This window comes from Hipposideros armiger, unplaced genomic scaffold (genome assembly GCF_001890085.2).
Source record: "Hipposideros armiger isolate ML-2016 unplaced genomic scaffold, ASM189008v1 scaffold_72, whole genome shotgun sequence".
NCBI classification, from domain to species: Eukaryota; Metazoa; Chordata; class Mammalia; order Chiroptera; family Hipposideridae; genus Hipposideros; species Hipposideros armiger.
The window spans coordinates 3,582,845-3,602,319 of NW_017731422.1; the positions used below are offsets into that span (position 1 = coordinate 3,582,845).

At 35.8% G+C, this 19,475-nt stretch overlaps 1 protein-coding gene across 7 annotated transcripts in view; it reads right to left on the minus strand.

The window, feature by feature from the left end:
• Positions 1 to 19,475, minus strand: part of UBR2 (ubiquitin protein ligase E3 component n-recognin 2) — a 126,003-nt gene that overhangs the window by 48,588 nt on the left and 57,940 nt on the right. For 6 of the 7 annotated variants that reach the window (XM_019642728.1, XM_019642726.1, XM_019642729.1 and 3 more), the window contains 7 exons: positions 18,029 to 18,149; positions 16,310 to 16,417; positions 15,846 to 15,934; positions 14,664 to 14,762; positions 3,192 to 3,355; positions 3,003 to 3,102; positions 487 to 615 (listed from right to left, as the gene is read on the minus strand). In XM_019642728.1, the coding sequence (XP_019498273.1) occupies positions 487 to 615; positions 3,003 to 3,102; positions 3,192 to 3,355; positions 14,664 to 14,762; positions 15,846 to 15,934; positions 16,310 to 16,417; positions 18,029 to 18,149 (810 nt within the window). Of the gene's footprint in view, positions 1 to 486; positions 616 to 3,002; positions 3,103 to 3,191; positions 3,356 to 14,663; positions 14,763 to 14,832; positions 14,932 to 15,845; positions 15,935 to 16,309; positions 16,418 to 18,028; positions 18,150 to 19,475 lie in introns of all 7 variants that reach the window. The other variant, XM_019642727.1, reaches the window with a different exon arrangement.

Genomic DNA, 19,475 nt, shown 5'->3' on the forward strand with positions numbered 1-19,475 from the left:
TGATACAACTGTTCCTCAGTCAGGAATATTCTTTACTCTTTGATCAGTTAACTCGGACACATAGTTAGGTCTGATGGAAGCCTTCTCTGACCTCCTACCGTATATAGGCTCTCATCTCGAGTTTATAGCTAAAACAAGGATAAAATAATTTTAAGACATAGGACAAATGTACCAATACTAAAACTTCATTTTTGGATACATTTAGAAACTGTTCTTTTCATATGTTCAAAATCTAGATGGGATTATGGAGAAAAATGAAGTAACATAAGAGAAAGAGAATATGGATTATTTCCTCCTCTATTTTCCAGATTTTTTTAAGGCTCCAGAATTGTATCAAATTTATAGGTGAAAGAGGAAAATATACTGTTTTATGAGCTAAGTACAGTATCACCACTATCTTCTCCAAATCTCAAAATTTATTTAGAAATCAGTTTATTCCCTACTCCTCCATTTATCTCCTATCCCTCACCCCTAGAAGAAACTCACATCTAAAGCACACCAGTCCTGCATCATTGAAATGACATGTGTCAATTTCATTTGCAATGTGAAGGCTGCTTCCCACTCTGGTTCCATTTCAATATGCTGTCCTACTTGACGTGTAATTGGATCCATTCCCTTAAAGAAAGTGAAAAGATTTTAAATTAATTAAAATTATATTTTTCCTCTTACACAGAAACTTAAAAAACATGTAAGTCTTAACAGGAAGCTTCAAGTAGCATGAGAAGCCCAACTTCTTAAATTACATGTTTTGTTTATCTAACATTCTTTAAAATATTAAAAAAAAAAAATCCCAGTGAAGTATATAACAAATTATTTTAGAGGCAATCTTCTATGTTTTAGACAATAAAATGAATACTTTACTGCAACAATCCTTCAAATTTCTTTTAGCTCTATCATCTATAGAAAAATTATTTTTAAAAATTTGACAAGCTCTTAAAATGTTATTGAATTTATAAATATATTTTATAATATACTAGAACAAAGTTTTAAAATTTATTCCTAATCTGCAACTAAAAGTTTTCAGAGACTGCAATAAAAAGATAAACAAATTTTAATACAGAAGAATATCACTTTTTACAAACTAGCCTAACTACTCTTTGTGTTTCAGAACCGATTAAATAATAGAAAATAGAGGACACTCTGAATATTCAAACTGACCAAAGTAGATACTGTTTCTGTAGAAAATAAAGTCCCTGCAATGGTATTGGAAAAACAGACACACAGACCAATGGAATAGAATTGAGAACCCAGAAATAAACTCACATAAATATGGCAGACAATTTTCAACAAAGGAGCCAAAAGCACACAATGAAGAAAGCTTCTACAATAAATGGTGCTGGGAAAACTGGAAAGCCACGTGCAAAAAAATGAAAGTAGACTGCGACTGCTATCTGTCACCGTGTACCAAAATTAACTCAAAATGGATCAAAGACCTAAACATAAGACCTGAAACAATAAACTGCATAGATGAAAGCATAAACTTATGGATCTTGAATTCAAAGAGGTTTTTATGAATTTGACTTCAAAGGCAAGAGAAATAAAAGCAAAAATAAATGAATGGGACTATATCAAACTAAAAAGCTTCTGTACAGCAAAAAAAAAACCATCAAGAAAACAAAGAAGCAACCAACAGAATGGGAGAAGATATTTGCAAAGAATGCCTCCAATAAGGGGCTAATATCCAAAATAAAGAACTCATACAACTCAACAATAAAAAACAATCTAATTAAAAAACGGGCAGAGGACCTGAACAGACACTTCTCTCAAGAAGACAAAATGGGATCGGCCCAGTGGCTCAGTTGGTTAAGAGCTTGCTCAGGAGTGCAAGCTCTGAGCAACAGGGTGGCCAGTTCGATTCCCACATGGGCCAGTGAGCTGCGTCCAAGCTGAGCAGCCAACAGGTGGCAGGATGGCTCAGCTGGTGAGAGCACATGCTCCTACAACAAGGTTGCCTCTTTGAGATGGTGGGCTATGCCCACCCAGATAGCTCAGTGGATACTGTGAACCATATGACTTCACTTATATGAGGGATATAAAGTTGAAAGAAATTAACGAAAGAGACAAACAAAAAATCATAGACAACAGTTTAGTGGTTACCTGAGGATACTGGGGGTGGGGAGTGGTAGAAGAGGGTAAAGGGGATCAAATATATGGATATATGGTGATGGAAGGAGAATTGACTCTGGGTGGTGAACACACAATGCAATATATAGATGATGTATTATAGAATTGCACACTTGAAACCTATATAATTTTTCTAACCCATGTTTTCCTAGTAAATTTAATAAAAATTAAAAGAAAAACCCCTGCAGAACATAGAAGTATTATAATAAATTAAATGCCCACCACAAATTACCACTCAACACAGGAACTAGAATATTTTCTAAACGTAATAGGTCAACTTTGCTTATTTCTTTCTTAAGAAAGTCAGATAGATATTGAAGGAGTCCCAATGGTACTGCTCAGATTTTTTGATATGTCATCCATCTTCTTATAGTTAAAACTGGTTAAATGTGCCAGTTGGCTTCTGCTTCTAGAGTCTATTTTGTATATGGGGGGTGTTTGCACAAAAGATTTAAACAGAGGGGAAAAGTTCTATATTATATAAATAGTACATCAAGGAAAAAAAGATGAAAACATTAACCCAACATTATAAATTTCTTAAAATAACTGACAATACTTCCATGTAAGCATATTAAAAAAAATAAACTTGCAATCCCCAGACAAAGTATGTTAATGGTAACCAAAAGAAAAACCAAATACAAAAGAACAGTAGATGCCAGAACCTTTGCTGGGAACTCATTCGTTCTACATCTTTCTAAGAGCCTCCAATTAAGGAGGAGCTTCTTGGTCCAAATTGTAGCCACCCAAATCATTCTTTTGGAAGTGTGCCCCAAATGAAATAAATTCATAGACAGAAAGGTGTTCAGATGAGTGAACAATAACAACGGAAGAAAGAAAAGTGAGTGTCTCCCTTTTGAAATGTGTCTATTTATACATACCTGCATACATTTGAGTAATTCCAAAAAGGCATCAAATCCTTCTAGAAACTTCTGCCTCAGATCATCTGACCATTCAGTTGGTTTGCTAATTAACACATACCTGAACAAGATAAAAATAGCAATGAATATATGGATAAACACTGACATTTTACAAGTTGCAACTGGTTTAATAATTAAACAAAATCTTACTTGAGGTCTAAAATAAGGCTCTGAACTCTCCTAAATTTGAAGGCTTGTAAAGCTGTATATCGTTCAAATTGAAATCTGCCCTGGGAATCTCGATGTCTCAAATGATCCATAAATGTCTTAATAATAATGGTCATTAGGTTTTCTTCTGTGATGAGCATCCGAGCCTAGAACAAAGTGCATCAGAGTACATGGTAATCAAAACCTATTTAGTAGAAAGCTAAAAAAAGTCAGCAATATCAGTTGGCTCTTCCAGTTTAAACCTTTTCAACACTATTTAATATCATAAATGCATTACTGTGTATTTCTAAATAACAATTACTTACTCCAATTGCCACTTGTATGAAGTAACAATTATTATCACGGAGAAAGATGCCAGAATGTTAGGAGACAGATCCAAGGTTCATTATTCAAAGACAATTCAGGGTGGGGGTTCTGAACCAGGCTGCAAATTTTCCTTAACTCAGACATTTAGACACCTACAATGGTATAGTATAATTATTCTAGGTTTGTATCACAGATTCTGTAGAACTCAGTATAATAAGTGTATTTCCCCTTAATCTTCTTGAGATTTATTTGTTTCTATGTATAGATATACATATCTACATATTTTTGAATAAGCAAATATACTTAAATGACACAAAAATAACAGGTAAAAAGTAGTCTCCTAGCTACTGGGATCCCCCTTGCAAAGGCAATTTTTGTTAGCAGTTTTCTTGCATATTCTTCCAGGGATGGTGTGTGTAAAATAATAAACACATATATACACATATGTATATACACACATGTATACACTTATAATACATGGAGAAAGTGTTATTAAGGAGATATAAATATGGATGTGTATAATTATATCTATTTTTCCCCCCAAAGGATAGCATATTATAAATACTGTTCTGCACTTTGTTGTTCACTTAATATACTTCAGAGATTGTCCCATATCGGTTTATATAAATTCCCTTACTCTTTTTAACTATCACCAGGTATTCCATAATATTTTATTTAACTAGGTCCTTACCGGTGAGACATTTGGGTTTTCCCCACTCTTATGCTATTTATTACAAAAGATGCTGTAACAAATATGTACTGCAAGGATATGTATAGAATAACTTCCTAGAAGTGGAGTTACTACACTGAGGTGTATGTACATTATAAATTTTGACTAATAGCACCAAATTGTCCCCTCAATTTATATGTCCATCTACAACATGTGCCTTTCCCCTCCTGACCTCAATAACACAACATGACTCCAAACGTTTTTTTTTTTTTTAAAGATTTTTATTGGGGAATTGGGGGGATGGGAACAGTGCTGGGGAATTGGGGGAAGGGGAACAGACAATTTGCTGTCATTTCGTTCTTCAGTCTAGTTGTGGAGGACGTTGCTTCACTGGCCCAAGTTGGCACCATCATTGCGCTCTTCCCGGGTGAGGCACATCAGTCGCCGGCTTCTGGACGGCCGCTCACGACGGCTGCTGGCCACTCACGCTGGATGCTGGCTACATACAGTAGCACATGGCATCCCACTGCCACAGGGGCTGCAGCCTACGCCGTTGCCGGCAACTCACGGCAGCCCAGCTCCAGGTTGAGCTGCTGTTCAGCATCTTAGCTGTGGAGGGCAGTGTCACTGGCCCTCATATGTGGGATCCGAACCGGGGACCTCTAGCGTCCCAAGCCAGCTCTTAACCATTGCGCCACTCGGCCAGCCCAACAACTCCAAACATTTCAATCTTTACCATTCCGATGCTTTTAATTTACATCTTATTATAAATGAAGTTGAACTTCATAACAATTTGCATTTCCCTTTTCTGCTCCATAATAAAGTCAGAAGGTCTAATAATACTTTGAATACATTATTACTGATATTAAAAATCATGGATTTCCCCTCGCTTTTATAGCCTAACTAGGTTCCAGGTTGTTAGTGGTGTGGGGTGACTATTTAACCATGTCTTACATTAGTCAATATCAGGTAATTAATTAGAACTATAGAAAGTTGCACCAAAAAGTAGGACAAAAAAATGCAAAAAATAAATCTAAGAATATGGTAAAGTCGTATTCTAATGTAGAGATTAAGTTCTAAGGTCATCAGATAAGGAGAAAATCTATATAGTTAAATGTACCTTTGAAAAACTTAAATAATCATCACATTGCCATGATTTAGGCCCCAAGAAGCTCAAAAGTCAACAGGATTGATTAATGGCTGTTAATTTTCCTAGACAGTGAAGAGTAAGGTCAAGTTTGAAGGAGGGGAGGTGTTAACAGGTAAAAGGACTTTCCTTTTCGTTTTTGTTTGCTATATTAGTTGATTTTGATGAAGTTAAATGAGTATAATGCAATTTCACTAACCTAAGGAAAAACTCTGTAGAGCTTGCTTGAAAGACTTACAACAGAAGTAAAAGAAAATTTGAAGAGACAATTTAATATTGGTGGAATGTAAATCTCATCAACCAAGGCACTTTTTTTTTTTTTTTAGCTGAGCCATCCTGCTACCTGTTGGCAGCTCAGCGGCTGCTCAGCTCGGGCCGGGACTCGAACCGCTGTTGCTCAGAGCTCAAACTCTTGAGCGAGCTCTTAACCAACTGAGCCACTCGGCCGGCCCAAGGCACTTTTTTTAAAAAAAGATTTTATTGGGGAATTGGGGGGAGGGGAACAGACAGGTAGACAAATTGCTCTTTTGTTCTTCAGTCTAGTTGTGGAGGACATCGCTTCACTGGCCCATGTTGGTATGATCATTGTGCTCTTCCCGGGTGAGGCAATCGGTCGCTGGTCATTGGTCGGCTGCTCACAGCGGCTCACGGCAGCTCACACTAGCTGCCGGCCGCTCACGTTGGCTGCCAGCCACTCATGTAGCTCATGGCAGCCCACTGCAGCCCTGCTGCAGCCTACGCCGTCGCCGGCGACTCACGGCAGCCCAGCTCCAGGTCGAGCTGTTGTTCATCATCTTAGCTGTAGAGGATGAGCGTCACTGGCCTTCAATGTGGGATTCGAACCGCAGCCCTGCTGCACAGAGCTGGCGATCCCAAGTGAGCTCTTAACCAGCTGAGCCACTCGGCTGGCCCAACCAAGGCTCTTTTTAGCAATTTCAGTTTCAGATAAATGTTAAAAGATGTGGTTCATCCACTGTATAGTCTGGGCTTTACTGGGTGCCAAATAAAAGAAATCAATAGGGTGGCCCATTAACACTATCCCATTAAAGTAGGGAAGTTATTCAGGCATTTCTACTTCTAAAAAGATAACTAAAGCAATCACATTTTTCCAAGGTTACAAAAGAAAAGAAAAATAAAAAACTTTAAATGCTTGGCTTTATCATTTCATGCCCAGATTGTTGCTAACCTTGTTTCACGGTAATTTTCAACATTAAATATCTAACATTATTATTATTATTATTTTAATTGGGGAGTTGGGGGGATGGGAACAGCACTGGGGAATTGGAGGAAGGGGAACAGACAAGTTGCTGTCGTTTTGTTCTTCAGTCTAGTTGTGGAGGACGTTGCTTGACTGGCCCAAGTTGGCACCATCATTGCGCTCTTCCTGGGCAAGGCAGATCAGTTGCCGGCTTCTGGACAGCTGCTCACGGCGGCTGCTGGCAGCTCACGCTGGCTGCTGGCTACACACGGTAGCCCATGGCAACCCACTGCAGCAGGGGCTGCAGCCTAGACGTCGCTGGTGACTCACAGCAGCCCAGCTCCAGGTTGAGCTGTTGTTCAGCATCTTAGCTGTAGAGGGCACTGTCATTGGCTCTCATATGTGGGATCCGAACCGGGGCTCTCTGGCGTCCCAAGCCAGCTGTTAACCATCGTGCGACTCGGCCGGCCCTCTAACATTATTTTTATACAGTTCTAGTACTTATCACCCACCGTAAAAAAATTACTTGATTTTTTTTTTTTTTTAAATTTAGCTGAGCCATCCTGCCACCTGTTGGCAGCTCAGCTTGGGCCAGGAATTGAACCGCTGTTGCTCAGAGCTCACACTCTTGAGCGAGCTCTTAACCAACTGAGCCACTTGGCCAGCCCCAAAATTACTTGATTTTTATGCCTACAATTCACTTTGCTTCAAAATACATTCTTGCTACTTAATTACAGTTTTTATTCATTTTATGTAATTCATATTTAATTTTGTGTTACAAGGCTCATTATATATCTAACAGCACATTCAAAATGGACCCAATTCTTCCCTAAGACTATGAAAAACTTCACTGAGTAATAATGGCCTATGCACATAGTTTTAGTTAAATTAAACATGAGAGAGCATACAGGGATAACGCTAACTATAATGAGGGCACACTATATAAAATAAATGAGAATGAGAAAGATACTCTAATCACTTGAATTATTGTTAGTACGTTCTTGACCAAACTATTTCAAAATGAAGATTGGGTTAATTGTAAGGTAATTCTGATTCAAAAGGTACCAATAAACGAGATTCTATTACTGCTATAAAACATTTCACTAATCTAGTGCAAGTGATTTTTAACTAAGGATGTGCATAAGAATTACTAATGGTGCTTTTTCAAGAAACTATATATGTACTCTTCTGCTTCCAGCCATGATGGAGTAGCTTGAGGTTGACCAACATTTCCACCAAAAAAACTAGAAAAGGTCAGTTAAAAAAAAGTTTGGAATCCTCCGAGTTGCTGAGGCAACAAGAATTTGAGGGGCTAATACTACGGAGAGAAAGGGAATGGCACAGGTGAGCCAACATTCTGCAACTGCTTTTCCCTCAGCATTGGACTCTCCTGGGAGCAGGGCAAGATGGAGCTTGAAGATCCTAGGATTGTGACAGAGCTGCTAATAATAGGGAGAAAAACCTGTTGAGATTTTAGCCATTCCAAGGTGTTGATGAGGCCAGGATTCCAGTAAGAACAGAAGGATGGGAACCAGGTCCAACTTTCTTCCAGTTTTCCCCTCAAGACATTTGCAAAATTCTGAAGCTATGCAGGATAGAGGTCTAAGAGGAGCAGAAGGCCTAGAAGAGCAAACAGTGATGTGGCAGTGCTACCAAGTGAGGAAATGAGACTGGAATTCAGGACCCTATAGACGGGAGAACTCGAGTAAACACTCAGGTTCTAAACTGGAAACCCTTACACGGTTATATCCCAGGGGTGAGGATGAATCAGAGAAATGCAGTCTTGCCAAAACAACATGGAGTCATGTCAATTTCTGATCAGACTACAGTGATCAGCCTCACTCTATCTGCCTAACAATCTTAAGGGGAGTCTTCTTGGGAGAAAGCCATTATGCAGTGTCTATGATTTTTTAATAAACAATGTCCTATCAAAAGGCAATGAGAAAGACAATAGGGCAAAAAGCATATTTGAAGAGAAAATGGCTCCCAGATTTCCAAAACTAAGAAAGGCACCAGCCTGGAGAGTTAATATTAATACCTACCAGCTCCAATTTATATCAATAAAGAAAACCATACCTAGGTAAATCATAGTAAAACTGTTAGAACCTAAGACCAACATCAGTAAAAAGTTATTAGGCATTCCAAATGGCTGAAAATCCAAAGGGTAAAAGACAAACAAACAAAAAAACAATAGAAACAGAACTACAGATGATTCATCCAGATAATGGCATCATCAGGCAATGACTTTAAAATAGCTAAGATTGGCCTTTTTTGAGCATTTTGAGCCTTGCTTCTGCTTGGGGCCTGCTCCAAACTCTTTGGAGTGTACTTTCTTTTCTAATAATGGCCCTTGAGCCATTCTCTACTACTGTTGGGGCCTGCTTCTGTTTCTTTTAAATGTATTTTTTTCTTCAAATAAACTCCTTTTCTGCAACTTAAAAAAAAAAAAAAAGCTTAAGATGTACATATTCAGGAAACCGAGGAAGAGATGGGAGGATTTCACCAGAAAACTGGAATCTATTTAAAAAAATGAACTTATGCTTCAGGGTTCAGAGAACATGGAGTAGATGTACTTTTCTCTAGTCTTTCCATTAAGTACAACTAAAAAGTCTGGACGTTATATGCAAAAGAAGACACCAGAAGACTCTGAAATGTGGGGAGAAAAAGGTACACTGGCTAGGGGCCTCAGAATAGAAGGAATGACATGGTAAAGAGTTTTGTTTTTTTTTCCCCACCTCCCAGACTTGGAGCTGAAGAAGCTGACAACCTGGAAATGCCAATGGGCACAGATTTTTTTTTTAAGCCCCAATAAAAGCCTGCTCTCTCTAGCCACAGAGAAGGAGTAACCTAGCGGGACAGAAAACTGTCTGACAATAATCCCTCCACTCGAGCCAACCACCACAGAAACAAATTGTGGCTTCATCTTCACCGACCCTGGCAAAGGCTGAGTGGGGAGCCTAGGCTTCCAGCCTTGAGGGGCTGAAACATGGTGCCTGACTACAGTAAGTCAGGGATGTATGCCATAAACTCTCAAGCAATGCTACTCAGAGTATAATCCATAGGCTGGCAGCCTGTAAACTGCTTGTTGCCAGGTGTCGCAAGAAGTTTGCACAAGAAGGTAAATCAACTATTTACAACAGTTTCATTGAGCCGACATTTTTTTCACTGCAAGATTTCTGCTGAAAGCAGCAGTGTGTTGATTCACATTCTAGTACAAACTGTTTATCTTTTCGTAACTGACACTGAGTAAAGCTGCTCTAGAGACCCTTAAAAGTATTACGTGAATGCACAACTAACAATAAAGGGGGAAAGTGAAATAATAAATATTTAATCCAAAAGAAGGTAAAAAGGAGAGAAAAAGAAACAAAATAGGTGGGTCAGACAGAAAAAAATTGTAAAGTGGTAAATATAAAGCCAAATATGAGTAATTATATTAAATGAGCAGAAACTGAATTAAAATATTAAAAGTATCAGATTAGATTAACAACAAAACCCAAATACATGCTTTTTACAAGCAATACAACTTAAATATAAGGGTACAGAAAAGTTAAAAATATAATATTGGAAAAGACAAACTATGCAAACACTAACCAAAGAAACCAGTTGTTGCTGTAGTATGGGATAAATTAGACTTCAAGGTCAGAAGTATTAATTGAGTTGAAAAAAGGCATTCCTAATGATAAAAAGGCTCTATCTGGAAAGCACAACATTTCTAAATTTGTATGCATTCAATCCCATAGCTTTAAGATACATAAAGTAAAAACTGAGGAGAAAGACAAATCAAGAATCATTGTGGGAGACTATTAACATGCTTCAACAACTGACAGACAAGTAAACAAAAAAATTAAGTATAAAAAAGACTTACACAATGAAAATTAACAAACTTGACCTAGGTGACATGTATAAATACTGCAACCAATTATTTTCAAGTCCACACTGAACATTTATCAAAACTGTACACATTCTGGGTCATAAAGCAAGGCTCAACAAATTTCAAAGGACTGAAATCAGAGTATGTTCTATGATCACAGTGAAATTAAGCTAGAAAATCGTAACAAAATAATTAGAAAATGTCCAAATGTTTTGAAATTTAGCAATATACTTCTAAGAAGTATAACCACAAAGTAGAAAAAATGGGTCAAAGACGAAGTCACAAAGGAAATTAGTTTTATGAACTGAATAATGAAAATGACATAGCAAAATTGTGGGATGTAGGTAAACAAATGATGCTTAGATGGAAACTTAAGTCTTAAATGTTATCATAAAAGGAAGGCTGAAAGTCAATGATCTAAATATCTCAAGAAATTACAGAAAGAATGTCAGTCATCATGTGAATAAAATCAAGTGTCTTTCTCATTCTTGATCCCAGGGGGAAAGCTTTTAATATTTCACCATTAAATATAATGTTTGCTTTGGGTTTTTACTTTTTGTTTTGGTTCTAGGTACTCTATCAAATTTAAAAAGTTCTTTTTCATTTCTAGTTTGTCGTGAGGTATTTTTTGTTTTAAATCATGAATGAGTGTTTAATTTTCATGATTTTTTCCCCCCTCTTTTTTCATCTGTTAATAAGGTGAATTATGCCAGTTGATTCCCCCCACCAAAACGTTCGACTACTCTTGCACTAAGGAAATAAACCAAACTTGATTGTGATGTACTGAGGGTGCCAAAAAAAATGTACACATTTTAAGAAAGGAAAAAAACTATTAAAATTGTAATACTCAATATATACCGATAACAAAAGATGAATATAAGTCAGGTGTATACATTTTTTTGGCACCCCTGGTATTATCCTTCTTTTACATTGCTTGATTCGATTTGTGTGAACTCATTTGTGAGAGAGATTAGATAGTAATTTTCTTTTCTTATAATTGCATTGCTGGTTTTTAATATAAATTGGCAAGTATATTCTCTTTGTCTTCTGATATAACAGGTGTATTTCTTTCTTAAATATTTGGAAGAATTCCTCTGTGTAGCCATTTGGGCCTGCGGGTTTGTGACATTTTTCTATACTAATTAAAATTTTCTATTTTTTCTCTTTTAATAACCTGTGGTTTTTCTTAGGAATTTGTTCATTTTATCCACATTTCTAATTTTATTAAGTTGGTCCTAGTATTGTCTTAATTTCTATTCAATATCTGTAAGATCTGTCGTTTTTTGTTTAAATTTAAAATTTTCTGTTTTTCTCAGTAGTCTTTCTAGCACTCTAACCTCTTTTTCTGGTCTTTTCAAAGTACCAACTTCTGGTTGATTTTTCCCTTTCATACATTTACTTTTATTAATTTCTGCTCTTTATTATTTCCCCTTTTCTACTTTGTTTAGACAAAAAACCTAAGTTGTTACAATGACCTTCGAGGTCTGGCACTGCCAACTCCCACCTTCACCCCTACCCCTAAACTCAGTGGCCTCACTGACCATTCTCCCCACTCACTCTGCAACACTAACCCACTAACCTGGTCTTGGGGTCTTTCTTCTGAAACGCCAAGTGCACACTCATGTCAGAACTTTTGTACTTCCTGTTCCCTCTGCCCAAGAGGATCTTCAGTTAGTCACATCACTTACTCTCTCACTCCATTCAGGTCTCTGTTCAAACCATCTCTCTGAGGGGACTTTTCTGATAACCTTGTATAAAATATGACCCTTCCACTGTTACTCTCTACCCGCTTAACCTGCTTTTCTACTTCATAGCAATCATCAACACTTGATTTTTAATAAATAGTATGCACTTATTTGTGTATCTGTCCCTAATTAGACTATAAAATCCATGGAAACAGGGACTTCTGTCTGTTTTGTTTACGCCTGTATTTATCTCCAGAGCCCCAAATAGTGCCTAGTTAGTAAGGGTGCTATATTGAATAAGTGAATATATACACTATTTTTCTAGTGTTTCTAAAGGAGTCAGGCAAGAAACAAAGACATTGAAATATTAGAAAAAAAATTATTCGAAGATTACTAGAAATTCCAAGGAATGAACACAAAATATTAGAAGAAATGTTAAGAAAAGGACCATACAGGTACAAGATAGATATATCAAAATGAGCAGTTTTCCTACGTAAGTAGCTATAGCCAGAATTAAATTGTGAATAATTTAGAACATCGAAAATATAAAACCAGATAAATTTAATTTAAAAATGTGTAAGACCCCATAACAGAAGAACTATGAAGCTTTTACTAAGAGCATAAAATAGCATTGAATAAATGAGGACAAATTATGTTCCTAGATAAGGGTATTCAATATTGCAAAGATACCAGTTCTTCCCAAATTATCTATAAATACAGTACATTTTCAGTGAAAATCCTAGTGTGGTTTTTTTTGGAAACTGACAAACTGATTTTATTGGGTTGTTGGAAAAGCCATGACACATTTTTGCAACGAAAAACATAGAAAAAATATGTCATGAGTTTTCCGACAAGCCAATAGTTCATGTTTTAAAAAAAGGCCTAAAAATAATTAAGAATTTTTTGGAAAAGTATAACGAAAGATTTAGCTCTGTAATATATCAACATGGAATATTAAACTAAAATTATTAAAACTAGGTACTGGCATGGAAATGGACAAAAAGATGAATGGAGGAGAGAAACACAGATTAGAATATTGAATACACTTGGGATTGTCTCAGAGGCTTCTCAAACTTATTCCTGATTAAGCTGAAAGCATTATTTTCCTTCTTCACAAATCCGACTCATTCTCCAAAACTCCCTGTTAGAATGGCATAGCATTCATTCACTTGGATACAAGTCAGAATCCTGGGAATCACCTTTATACTTTTCCCTCAAACCCAAGAGCCAATCTTCACCAAACCCAATATCCCTCAAAGCCAACATCTGGCTGGTTCTATAGATTTTACTGCCTAAATATCTCTCACAACTCTCGTATTCACCGCCACAACCCCAGTTCAAGTTACCATCAGTTCTTGTTTGGATCACCGCATTAGCTTCTAATTAGGTTCCCCACATTCACTTTTGCCCTCCACCAAATTGTTCTCCAAACTTATAAACAGCATGATCTTTTAAAAATCACAAATGTGATTGTGTAAGTACCACTTAAAATTCTTCAATGCCATCTCATGCTCCCAAAACAAAAATCAAAATCCTTAACTAGTCTATAATAATATTTCATTAATGGGAAAATAGACTTCAGACAGCTTTAACTGTACTAGAATATATCCTTGAACATAAAAGTAACCTGGGAAAACACACACACACACACACACACACACCCATAGAAAATATACCTTGTTAGTAAAATAACTGTAGAATACTCTTAAGTCTATAGTTTGGCCCATGCCTGCGTTTCTGGTCTCATTTCACCACATATTCAAGGATCCTCAACTGTACTAGCCTTTTCTGGGCACCCTGTATAGGAACTTTTCTCCTATAGGACTTTCTTAAGTGCTGGTCCATCTGCATGGACTTCCCTTCACAAACCCAAATAAAGGTCCTCAGCGAATCCCTCTCTGAATTTTGGGAAAAGGTCAGATCTCTCTATTATTTTCTCTCAAAACAACCAAATTCTTCAGTTCTCATTCTAATTTTAATTAACCATTTGTGTGAGTCTTTCCCACTATTTTAAGTTCCATGAGGGCAAGCACCACATCTGTTTTTGTTCACCAATGCATTCCTAAAGCCTAGAACTGTACCCAGTAAATAACAGGTGCTCAATAAATTTTTGTTAAACAAATTAAATGAATTTTAATTACTCAACAGTACTAAAACAGTGATGCCTCTGGAGCAACTAGAGAAACTTAGTACAAGACCACCTAACCCTCATGATTCAGTTGCCTTTGCTACCCCTTTCCTTGTTAGGGGGAAGGGAACTTCTCAAAATATGAGATTATATATCATATGCTATCTGTTTCTAATGGATAAATTTGTTAAACAGATCAGCTTAATTTTAACTCATCAGTTCAAAACCTCGGGAAAGTACTGTGAGAAAGTACACATTAAGGTAAATGAATTTTCCCTTCCAGATTACATATTCGAGGATATGTTCTAGTGTGGTTAAAGGTGTCTGATCACCCATTAATAAACTATTATTCTATTCCGGAATATACAGATCTTAGTTCTCTATTATTTTAAGGCTTTACTTCTGTTAATGGAAAACAAAAAAGCTCTTCTTAGTCTTTCAGTACTTACAAGTGAAGGAACTGTGAATATCTGAACCGAGAGGTCTGCGACTGAAAACTCTCTGTCGTGGTCATCTGTCACATAATCACTCTGCAAACGCTCATAGTTCTATTAAGAAGGCAAAAAAAGGCAAGGAGTGCCAGCTATCAGTTACAAAGAAAATGCAAGCACTACTCACCAGAGTAGGTGCGGTGAAGAACTGGACAGACAGAGCAGTCACGGACACTGCTCGCTCGTGATCATCCTCCATAAAATCTCTCTGCAACTGCTGGTAATTCTAAACAACAAGGGGGAGATTCACCTCTAATCCACATTGACCAAATGTTTAAGGATGATAATGAAAAGTCAGGGTTGGAGGAGTCAATAAGGTAACACTATACGAATGACAACTGGAAGGATTTCTACCAATTAAATTCTGTATAAATATTGATTCCCAACACAATCTTCTCAAATGGCAATTTATGAAGTGAAACAGGAGTAACAGATACTAAACTCCTGGGATGTCATCGTACATTGGATGAGCTAAACCACAGAACTTTACACGGTCTCTGATGGCACCAGACTTGTATTACTTCTGGGTGCATATCAGGATCGCTGATGGCTCTTTCAAAGTACACGTGCTTGGGCCCCATTTTTGGTGAATCTGCTTCAGAAGGTTTGAAAGAGGTCCCGAAATGATTCTTACACACTATCTTGGTTAAGAACTCCTAACTTAGATGAATAAAATAAAAAACAGGTAATTAGCGTAATCACATGCTGCTAAAAAGGAAGAACATAATAACATTATAAAACAACCTAGAGTTAATGATTCCTAAATCACATCTATATACTCGTATACATGTCATTTCAACTAAGATTATCTCTTCTTTACACAAATTTTAATAGGAATAATAGCATCATTCACAATGGCATAGGTTTAAATTCTTCATGTATCATTTCACATCATATACGCCGTATAGATGGATATTCATATTATCACGGCAGATGAACAAGAAAAGTCTCACTGTTAAGAATTTTATTCTATTGGTAAAAGATAAAAAGATCACTTTTGAAGTTTCTTAGAATTGAAAATCAACACAATGACATATTACTATTAGCTGCTAACTTTACAAAGCCTAGATATAACCATGGGCTAGAGTTACTCTGTATATAATCTATTTTGTTAATCTTCAAAACTGAGAAACTAGTTACCTTTGCAAATCGAACAGCAAACAGTTTCTTGTATTTCAAATCCATAAGTAGACTGCTCATGAACAACTGATGATACACGCTTCTAGCACCTTTTACAAAAAGAGCAGATGTTGCGATGACATTATCAAACAAGCCTAAATTACATTTCCGACAGTCTTTATATGATCAACTGTATTTTAAGTCTTCAGAGCAAAACTCTACATGTGCTCCTTAGTATAAAATATTTGTAAGCTGCTTCTTAAAAAAAAATCAGTTTTTCTAAATAGTTTTCTAACAAAATATAAAGGCTATTTAATTTGGGCCATGAACCCCAAAATCTGTTTGTTTTTTTTAAAGGCTAAGACTGCATGCGCTAATTCTAAAAACCATAAATACATTAAATACCTGCCCAAAGGAAAAAAACTTTAATATCCCAATGACCTATGTAGGTTCCTCTATACCTCAAAAGTAATTAAGAGATTCACCTTTCCACAATTTGGAATCGTTAAGCATCAATCTATCCACAAGAGAAGAGTTTTCACCATCTGGTCCTTCTTGTAAACCAACTTGACATAAAATTCGACGAAGGCCATCTTAAAACAGGAAGAAAAGTAGTCATGAAAATAGAAACTTCAAATAGTAAAATGACATTTTAGTAGAAATGTTCATATGGATCTATGATTGTACATGTTTTATTAAAGGTCAAATTTATTCAGAAAAAGTAAACATTTAAAATAAGTATTTTACTAACATTTTCACAAAAAAGGAGAAAAATTCCAAACCTTGCATTATTTCAGAACATCAAAATAAATGTCTATCAGAAAGGCAGTGACCTCTTATGCTGTAAAGAATTTGAAGAGCTAAGTTTCTAAAAACCACTGAAATGAACATTATTCTTCGGGCACCGATGCTAATTAAATCATATTATAGTAAAACTGTTATATATCCCATGACAGCTGAAAGGTATGTATAAAATTGTGCTACCATTTAAAAGAATGCATGAGCTCTGAGATATAATATATAGCAGCACTTTGTAGTAATGCTATGCAAAATGTTCTTCATTTATTTAACAAAAATTCACTGTGTACCTATCTATGTGTACCTACTATGTGAGGGGCCCTGGAAGACAAATTCCTACATCCTCTAAATGCTCAACTTAAAAAACATAAAAAGGTCTTCGAATATTAATACAAGCATTAAAACCAAAACTTTAATACCATTTTGTTTCATAATTAATAATTAAAAATCATTGTTTTTAGTCTTCTACAAGCATGCAAAACAACCAGATAAAAAAAAATAGAGTAATTTTACTGTAGCACAACACTTGACATACAGGCATCCAATGGAAAACACCGAAACTTAAAAAATGAGGATAAGAAAAGTAATTGGAAAGGCATTTATAAGGCAAGCAAACACATTCTCCTAAATTTCCATACCTCCATATTTTTACTTGTCAGTTCAGTGTGGCAATGCTCTTTCTAATAGCCATTCAATACACGTTTCAGAAATTTTCTTTATAGTAAACATCAGAATGTCATTTATCCAAACCACCTCTCTTGCCTGAAGAACAGTATGACGTATGGCTTTGATCTATGCCTATTTTACTCTTTAGTGTTATACACCAAACCTGTATTTTTGGCATTGGACATGAGGGTTCTTAATTCTGTTACCATTACATAAAACAGATTATCTGATTTGTAGATTGTGCAAAAACTAAAACCAAAATTAGTAACTTCCAATTTCCAAATTTTCAGAGTTGCAAATTATTGGGAACCAAACGTTGTAGGAGTCAAAACAAAGATAACATTAGTTTTTCATCCTTTAAACTGCTAACCATTTAGGCTTTATTTACAGTAGCATTTGCCGGCCTGTTAAGTGAAACAGAGTCCACAGGAGGCTGTGAAAAAAATGGTTCTTTAATCAAGTCTGGGAGATTTAGATTTTATAAGCATATTAAAGTCACTTATAATTGTTAAAACCCAGTGTTTCCTGCATTTATTGGAACACAAAATTGTATGCATATAGAAAAATCCTGTGGTCAAAATTTGGGAAACAGGTTTTTCTGCAAAGATATTCTGAGAAGGTATTTTAAAATGTGACATTAAAGCAAGAAATGATTCCACTTGATATTTTTTCCAAAACAGTTTTACAAGGACATATGAGCACATTTTTAAGTCAATTAGCACAAGCTTTTATGAACTTACCTGAATATCCAATAATACTTCCCAGCCAAGACAAAATTTTCAAACCAAAATTCTGATGTGCGACAATTGATGAATGCATAACTTGAACTTTGAGTGGCTTTGTCTGTCTACTGGTATTTCTCTTAAAAAGAAATGGCAGGATGAAAAAACAAACTTAAAAAGGCTATTTTATAAAAAAAAGTTAGTATTTTCATTTCATATAACTACAAACTGTTATTATTTTTCCTTTGTTTATAACAGCCGTTCTAATGGGTATTAAGTGGTATCTCATTGTGGTTTTTCTTTGCCTTTCCCTAATGACTAGTAATGTTGAGCATGTTTTTATGTGCTTATTGGCAATTTGTGTATCTTCTTTAGAGAAATGTCTATTTAAGTCTATCAAAACTTATTTAACATGTTGTCCCCCTTTCATTTTTTGTTTGGATCATCTTTCTACCCTTCCCCCATTTATCCTATTTCCATAACCCACATTAACACAGTTAATAACTCTGCATATTTTCTCCATCTATATATTATTTATGTATACATTAATAAAGATTTTCGATTTACAAAAATGGGATACTATACATACTCTTGTGCATCTTTGCGTTAACCGATTTTTTTGGTTAATGACTTGTAATATTCTGTGGTGTGGATTTATTCAAACATCCTCTAGAGAAGGGCATTCATATTCAATTTGTTTTCAGTCTCCTGTGACTACAAAAAAAGCAGTACTAAACATCTTTGTACACACACTTACTGGTGCTTATTTCTATGGGATAAATAAATTACTAGGAGAGGTGAAACTTTAATAGATGTTACTACACTGTTTTCTAAAAATGCTGTAGCAATTTATTTTTATACAAGCACTCTACCCTCTGAATCTCTGCCAGCAAGGTATTTGATCTCCATTTGATGGATATGAAATCCTGTCATTTTACTGACTACTAGTGAGTTTGAGTCTAATTTCATATATATTGACCACCCACATTTTCTGTTGTAATTACTTTTTCATATATTATGACCATTTTTCTATTTTGTTATTTGTTCCCTACTTGATAATTTATGAGTGCTGTTTATCATAAACATTAAATGTCTACCCTATGTGTCAGAAATAATTTTCTAATTCCTCGGAGTCTAGCCTTGGTTAAGAAGCTCTCCCACTCCCTTAGAATATACCTGTGGTTTTCTAGATTTTCCTCATACTAGTATCTATTTTGGGACTTTCTATTCTATAATATGAATGTATCTATGCAAACACCACCAGAGATTACACTTTTTAAAAAAAGGAAAAACTGAAACAATACTCCTGAACGTTTAAGAATTTAAAAGGAAACAGCAATGAAAAAAAAATACCCTTTTCTTTACCATTGTAAACATTTCATTCCAATTGCTTTATCACTTGCCCATTATCTTTCTCTACAGATACACACACACACACACACACACACACACACACACACACACA